The 8,223-nt window shown below is 42.0% G+C and overlaps 1 protein-coding gene across 1 annotated transcript; it reads right to left on the bottom strand.

The window, feature by feature from the left end:
• Positions 1 to 2,069: 2,069 nt before the first annotated feature.
• LOC124138109 (mediator of RNA polymerase II transcription subunit 28-like) lies at positions 2,070 to 8,181 on the bottom strand. The gene is made up of 4 exons (XM_046504644.2): positions 8,059 to 8,181; positions 4,847 to 4,913; positions 4,064 to 4,176; positions 2,070 to 3,533 (listed from the first exon to the last, which is right to left on the bottom strand). Exons 1-4 carry the CDS (start codon positions 8,122 to 8,124, stop codon positions 3,180 to 3,182), a joined length of 600 nt encoding a protein of 199 aa, XP_046360600.1. The 5' UTR covers positions 8,125 to 8,181; the 3' UTR covers positions 2,070 to 3,179.
• Between the last annotated feature and the right edge of the window lie 42 nt (positions 8,182 to 8,223).

Here is an 8,223-nt window from a genome sequence, read left to right as displayed (position 1 = left end):
TGGTCAGGGAACCTTGCTGGCGGTCAGGGAACCTTGCTGACGGTCAGGGAACCTTGCTGATGGTCAGGGAACCTTGCTGATGGTCAGGGAACCTTGCTGATGGTCAGGGAACCTTGCTGATGGTCAGGGAACCTTGCTGATGGTCAGGGAACCTTGCTAACAGTCAGGGAACCTTGCTAACGGTCAGGGAACCTTGCTGATGGTCAGGGAACCTTGCTGATGGTCAGGGAACCTTGCTAACGGTCAGGGAACCTTGCTGATGGTCAGGGAACCTTGCTGATGGTCAGGGAACCTTGCTAACAGTCAGGGAACCTTGCTAACGGTCAGGGAACCTTGCTGATGGTCAGGGAACCTTGCTGATGGTCAGGGAACCTTGCTAACAGTCAGGGAACCTTGCTAACGGTCAGGGAACCTTGCTGATGGTCAGGGAACCTTGCTAACGGTCAGGGAACCTTGCTAACGGTCAGGGAACCTTGCTGATGGTCAGGGAACCTTGCTGATGGTCAGGGAACCTTGCTGATGGTCAGGGAACCTTGCTGATGGTCAGGGAACCTTGCTAACGGTCAGGGAACCTTGCTGATGGTCAGGGAACCTTGCTGATGGTCAGGGAACCTTGCTGATGGTCAGGGAACCTTGCTAACAGTCAGGGAACCTTGCTGATGGTCAGGGAACCTTGCTAACAGTCAGGGAACCTTGCTAACGGTCAGGGAACCTTGCTAACGCTCAGGGAACCTTGCTGATGGTCAGGGAACCTTGCTAACAGTCAGGGAACCTTGCTGATGGTCAGGGAACCTTGCTGATGGTCAGGGAACCTTGCTGATGGTCAGGGAACCTTGCTAACAGTCAGGGAACCTTGCTACTGGTCAGGGAACCTTGCTAACAGTCAGGGAACCTTGCTGATGGTCAGGGAACCTTGCTAACAGTCAGGAAACCTTGCTTAAGGTGAGGGAAACTTGCTACTGGTTGGGGAAACTTGCTAACGGTCGGGGAACCTTGCTAATGGTCAGGGAACCTTGCTACGTGTCAGGGAACCTCTGCTACGTGTCAGGGAACCTAGCTACTGGTCAGGGAACCTTGCTACGTGTCAGGGAACCTTGCTAACAGTCAGGGAACCTTGCTAACGGTCAGGGAACCTTGCAGATGGTCAGGGAACCTTGCGAATGGATGGGGAATCTTGCTAATGGTCGGGGAACCTGAAAATTGTTTACAAAGTTGACAGCTCAAGAACCCATGCAGCCATTATTTTGCTCAGGGTCAACCTGATGTGACATTCTATGGGGTGTGTCCTCGGATCTTCATGCAGATGTATTGTATCGGAGTGAAAGATCAGATTTATTATAAGGTTGGGATAATTTGGGTCATTTCAGAATAAAATAATAATCAGTTTAGCTTTATTGACCGTATCATTAACAATTCTGCAAACATGTCAAGGAAAAAGTGAAAAAGGGTCAGGTTTAAAGACATAGCTCTTGTGAGGGGGTGGCACAAAGATCAAATGAACAATCAAATCAACAAGTTGAGCTTGATGTCAGTAAACAATAGACCTGTGACTGTTTTTCCACTAAGTGTCACAGAACTTGTGTTCATTGTTGTAAATGTACATTTGTATATGTTATTGTTATGATTTTAATAAAATAACAAGTACAATGTTCGTAAATGACTTGTGTGATTATGGTATGTAGACATGTACAGTAAACTACAGTCATAAAAAAATTAAAGGGACCACTAACTTGTTCATTATAACCATATATACAGCAATGGGAACGCACCAAAAAATGTTCGCTATATCCGTCAGTTCATCATAAGCATGTTTGTTATAAACATAGTCTACTGTCCAGTGAAGTGTAGACTAACATCTAGTCTGTGAAATGAACTATTTTACAGAAGAAAAAGGTTAAATTATCTTAAGATTTTATCAAAAGGAGTCCAGAGACTCTGGATCTTCTGACAATAATAAACTTGCATTGGCTGTATTAGATATATGTATTTCAGGGTATGTATGACAGACTAAGTGAAACAGCGTTGAGGTCCTAGACATCACTGGCAGAACACAAAACAAAACCCAATAATTCCTGAATAATGTCATTTATTGAAGTTTCACACATGATTCCTGTCGGTGCATCACCAGCTCAAGTAAATCCTTACTGTCAAGTATCAGACTCGCCAGTATGCCGTCTGTCTCACGTAACATTTGTCATATAACATTGCATCTATACTGAACACAAAATGTCAGGGATCATGAATATTTTTTTGGATTTTGTTTTCTAGTGAAGAGTGACGACACAATTTCATAAAAATATCCCCCGAAATACTCGTGATCCCTAACTTTTTGTGTTCAGTATAGAATGTGTAACATTTCACACAACGAAATTATCCACTTTATTCGTTACCAGGCTGTGTGAGCACTGTCTTCACAAGTATAACTTATAACACTGCAGGCCCTACGAGCCTGTAGTTGAGGCTGTTTGATGCAGGGACACACACAGGGTGGGAATATCACTGTCAGTGTTTGTTGACATCGTCTCTTCTAGTATACTGTCTCCAAATGCAATCCTAATATTGACAATGTTTTCTCAAAGTTTGCATGCTGATGTGGGCCTAGGTTAGGCACATCGCTGTTCAGAGACACTGACTGCAATTGATGCACTGTCTCGGCTCCAGTTCATGTCAGTGTTTGCCATCATGAGTTGCAGGTATGAAATAGTATATGCTACCTCCAATTAGCCACAGTGGGACATCAAGTAGACCCATGTGGAACAAGACATGGAATATGCTCTCTCCGTTCTAGCATGCCAATGTTTCAATGAAATAACTCACTCTATCTCAGATACCGGTTCCTATGCTGGACTTGACAACACACATAAACTCTCCAATCAGACATACCAATATTGGACGTGATATAACACACGCTATCTTTGATCAGGCATACCAATGTTGGATGTGATATAACACACGCTATCTTCGATCAGGCATACCAATGTTGGACGTGATATAACACACGCTATCTTCGATCACGCATACCAATGTTGGACGTGATATAACACGCTATCTTCGATCAGGCATACCAATGTTGGATGTGATATAACACGCTATCTTCGATCAGGCATACCAATGTTGGATGTGATATAACACGCTATCTTCGATCAGGCATACCAATGTTGGACGTGATATAACACACGCTATCTTCGATCAGGCATACCAATGTTGGACATGGTTTGTTCCAGGTAAGCTAGGGGCCCTGGTTGGTATGCTGGTGGGGGTTGAGGCGGAGGCATGACGAAAGGCTGAGGGACGGCACCTGGCATGGGGGGGCCAGGGTACGGGGCCATGCCTGGGTGCTGCTGTGGGTGCATCGGCTGGGGAGGGGGAGGTTGTTGCATCTGGGGGGGTTGCTGCTGGTGAAGCGAGGGCTGCTGGGGGGTGCCAGTGCCAGGCATGTTGCGGAGGAGGTTCTGCCAGTGCTGTAGACGTTCATGGTGTTTTTCTATCAGCTTCTCTTTTCTCTCAATCTCACTCTTCAGGTCGGCGATGTCCTGAAACAGTGACCATGTCATGTAGTTAGTGGGTGAGTGAGTTTAGTTTTACGGCACTTTTAGCAATATTCTAGCAATATCAAGGTGGGCTTCACACATGTCGGGAATCGAACCCAGATCTTCGGTGTGACGAATGAACGCTTTAACCCCTAGGCTACCCAACCGCCTGAGTGAGTGAGTGAGTGAGTGAGTGAGTGAGTGAGTGAGTGAGTGATGTTATACTCCGCTTTTAGTAATATTCCAGCATATCACCATGATCACGGTGGGGGACACCAGAAATGGGCTTCACACATTGTACCCATGTCGTGAATCGAACCCTGGTCTTCGGCGTGATGAGTGAACACTTTAACCACTAGGCTACCCAAACGCCCCCCCTATGGGTGAATGCATGTCAGTAAGAATGTGTGATTATTATAAATCCAATAACACAGCCACTGTAGCCACTAATCGGGAACCACCCGACCTGAGTACCCGAGTTACCCGTCCCAACCCTAGTGGCCACACTGCTCCACATCATCAGGGACACAAACCTCCTTCAGCACCTGCTCCGGCTTCTCCGTGGACATGATGAGCCTCTGACTCAGGAAGTACGCCTCTGTCTGACGAGCCAGATCCAGGAACTTGGATATTGTGTGGTCCACCCCTGCAACACGAAACACGAACACATCACCTGGGATACTATTATAATCTCTATAGCTTACCAAACTAAATATCCCACATGAGTTTTTGTCTTGGCCTGTTCGTCTGCCTGTTCGTATGTCGTAGTTGCAGCCATATTGGGAAACCCATATTATCACATGCCAGAACTCTGCCATTTATGCATTTATTTTAATCTCATGTCTTGTAGGCTTTAACAGTATTTCCTGTATGACGTTGATCTTAGGTGTTATACTGCCCTTGAAATTCTATTAAAATCAGGGATAGAAATTAACCTTAAAAATCTACTCGACTACTGGCCTGAATAGTGAGATCAGATGGATCAGGCTAGCGGGCTAGTGTTAATTTCTATCCCTGATTGTGCAATCGGCTGGAAAGCCAAAAGTGGTGAAGGTCACAGTAAGTTAGTGGATGAATGTTCTGTCAATGCCGCAGACAACCTGACCATTTAGTCACCTCTTGGATTCAAACCAAACCAGTGCACCCAGAACAGAGACATATGGTATTTAACTTGAGTGAAATATGTATCTAAAAGTTTCAGATATATGTACATCAACACAAAACATACTAAGTACATCGTAACATAAATTAGTAGAAATATTAAATATATTATTCTTTTCTTAATCAAAAGATTTGATTTCCCCATGAATACCCACCTGTCTTCGTCTCTTCGGAATCAACAACATTGAAATGCTCCTGGGTAGTGACCAAGGCAAGACAATTCTGAAACCCAAAATACACAATTAGGATCAATCTTTCCACAATCATCCTCAATATACCAATACATAGTGTAATTTACCGTATTCGACATCATAGACGCCCAGGGCCCTCTCAAAATTAGAAATAAGGGGCTCTTATTAGAATATTATTTGGGTGAAAAAATCAGAGTTGAAAGATAAATTTCGTGGTTTATGCTGACAGCCTGAAATGTTTACATAAGACAGATATATTTTTCCAGAATTTAATTGCCCATAATTATGGATGCATATAACACAAGAGTGCGTATTATAATAATATATATACGCGAATAAGTAAGTCTTTTGTACATTGATCAATCGAAGGGGTGCTAATTGGGATTGTTCACTAGCCAATATATTAGCAAATATCGCTGTGGGCACCTTTTAGAGCGGGGCGCTTATTACGTCGAATAAGGTAATCTCCATTCTGTTTGAATAATACAGTGGACCCATTTGCTATCATAGCTGTATTTGGGAAGTGGTGTCCCATGTCCATCTCTTTCACCAGTAAGTTAGAATTTATCTCACATACGGGTGTTAGTTGATTGGGCGGCTATTTTGAGAATAAAAACAACAATGTCATTGAGTCAAAACATGGCTGTGGTAGTGAATGGGTTCAGAGCAGTCTGCGACTTTAGCCACTGGTCCAAATTCCATGTCTAGTAAATTTCTATTCAGTCTGGTAAACTCAGCTAATAATACTAATAGTCCATATGTTAACACTAAAATCTAATGCCAATGATGTAGGTATGTTCGGGCTAGTTGGCACAAAGTTTTGGGGACAGACTTTCAGTGTATTTACCATCATACAAAGAAGATAGCACATGGTAGAATATCGGTCAAAAGTATTTATCATCATAATATGGAGTTGATACACGAAGATGTTCTACCAATGACCACTGTACCATCTTTTCTTGAAAGCTTCTTACTGTGACATTTGACAATCATAATGCATAAATCTCCAGTATAGATCATTTGAGCATATTTAACATAGAACACAGTCCTTATTATTTGTGATAGCATCAGTGTTGCCATGGTAATGTGTTGGCTCATGAACTCTTTAACCTAGCCGAGCTTCAAGTTGGCAGGACTAGTGCAATCCTCCTCTAATCATGCAGCGCTAATTTGAATAAAGAAGTAGATGTTCTCCCAGTTGGTAAAAAGGGAGATAGTGATGTCCCATCTGAAAAAAACCTTTTGTGGCAAATAGGTCCAGGATATTTATCAAAATAGAGGTATGTACCCAAAGGGTCCACTGGATAATTTACCCAAAGCTTCCATTGCACAATCTGCCCAAGTTGTCAAATTGACGCTCCACTGTCCCTTGTTTTTGTTTGCTGAATCTTGTGTTCATAGGGGCAGACATAATCCCAATGAAAGGTGAAACCAACATTCTTATGTCTTCAACACAAATATTTAATGAGTTTATCCCAGAAAGGTCATTATGAGCATATTTGCATTTGCAACATGTGAGTCATTTTCAAAAAATAATTCCGAAATATAGATAAGCAATCCAATAGCAAGACAAAAGAAGGAAACTTCTTACTGCCACATATTTCACATAACTATTGTTTACCACATGTCCAGGGGAATATTGGGGGCACTGGTGGCCCAGTAGTCTAAGGAGCCATGATTCGCTGTGCAGAGTTGTGTCCCTTGGACATGCCAGAAACCTATGATTTTGGGTTCGAATCCCGTGTTGTCCCGATTATCTTTCTAGGTTTGTCAGCACCATACCCGTTCTCGTGGGTTTCACCAAAGTGGTAAACGTCTTGAGACCTGTATCACTTCGGGCTTTCCTCCCATATTAAGCTGACACGCCGTGATGAAACTGGAATACTGTTAAAAGCGGCATCAAACCAAACTCACTCACTCACTAAGGCGAATATTAATTAGAATCATATAACAGGGGTTTTTACTCTACATAGTTTGTTGGGTTTTTTAATGATAGATTGTGGCTGCAGAACATATAAATTTATCTGAAAAGTCTATTTCCATATCATTTGAATCCTAATAAGACTGACTTTATACACAGGAAAGTCAATACATCTACTGAGTTAGTAAATCATGTTCAGGTGTATGAAACAACACGTAGAGTGAGTGACTCTAAGGAGATAAACATGCGAATTCAACATTTTAACATATGTTGAATGGACTATCATTAATCAACAAGAGTTTCACCCACACCAGTGACACTCATGTTGTATACTCCTTCAGTTTGTGAATTTGTGTCGATATATTAACATTACGCTTTTTTGATACATGACAAATGTGATATTTTGCAATATATTAAGAAACAGTCCTAGTTTTCACTCTAATCACATGAACAACTGTTAAACACATCAAGACAACTTTCTCTTAAAAACAAGCCATCAACTGAGTATTTACAATGTCTGTATGATGCTAACACTAACACACACACAGATACATAGACACACACACACACACACACACACACACACACACACACACACACACAGATACATAGACACACAGACACCATTAAAGCGCGAGTAATTGTGATAAAAATGGCCATCCAAAAATGTATGATGTCCGAAAACCCATGATCCGACGATATATTTTATGTTGCAACATCAGGTTATTGATAAAATGGCCCCTTGTAAAAATGGACCCAAACAAAACTAACACAAATCTGCAGTAGTTTAGTTTATACAGTTAGGACATAGGATCCTTTTCTCACATCTGGCATTATTAATTATTATTTTGTTTGTGTTTCAATTAAAATGATGTACTAACCACTGTCACATAGAAAGCCAGAGAGGCCACAGACAATGTCACATAATGGAGAAGTTAGGATTAGTGAAGGCCCTGTATTTGAGAAAAGGGAGCCATGTATAATTGTTATTTGGTTTAGGGCTTTTCAATCACAATTATTGAGAACTTCTGGGGCCCCAAGTTCTTCGGTTAGTTCATACAAGTGATTTTCAATTAACTTTGTTAGCATGGTTATCCATTGGTCCCTTTTATTTATGGGCATGGCTGATATTAGCGAAAGTGCACTCCATGAACTGTGGAAATGATTAAATTGTGCCCTGATGACGTGCATCCAATCTTTCCTTCAACATATAACTTGTTGGGGATTTCAGAAAAGAAATATCGCGCGTCTTAACCTGAAACGCTGTTTCCAAATTATCAATGATGTGAGTTTGGCCTCCATCACTTGTGGAGGCGGCCATTTTTCGGTAAACAATGAAAACTTCGGTAACGTTCGGAATATTCCGCCTCAAGGTGCGTCAACCGTTTATCCAGCATACGGTTTCAAGTGAATGTATAAT

Source organism: Haliotis rufescens, unplaced genomic scaffold (genome assembly GCF_023055435.1).
Source record: "Haliotis rufescens isolate VD_foot unplaced genomic scaffold, xgHalRufe1.0.p SCAF_12, whole genome shotgun sequence".
Classification (NCBI taxonomy): domain Eukaryota; kingdom Metazoa; phylum Mollusca; class Gastropoda; order Lepetellida; family Haliotidae; genus Haliotis; species Haliotis rufescens.
This window is presented reverse-complemented; position numbering and strand designations above follow the sequence as displayed.

What these genes read in the sequence shown, in the direction of transcription:
- LOC124138109 (XM_046504644.2), bottom strand. Translation starts at nt 8,124, where the DNA reads ATGGCCGCCTCCACAAGTGATGGAGGCCAAACTCACATCATTGATAAT. An exon ending in TTCCGAAGAGACGAAGACAG is followed by an intron (nt 4,177 to 4,846) that starts GTGGGTATTCAT and finishes TTCGTGTTGCAG; the next exon opens with GGGTGGACCACACAATATCC. An exon ending in CGGAGCAGGTGCTGAAGGAG is followed by an intron (nt 3,534 to 4,063) that starts GTTTGTGTCCCT and finishes TCACTGTTTCAG; the next exon opens with GACATCGCCGACCTGAAGAG.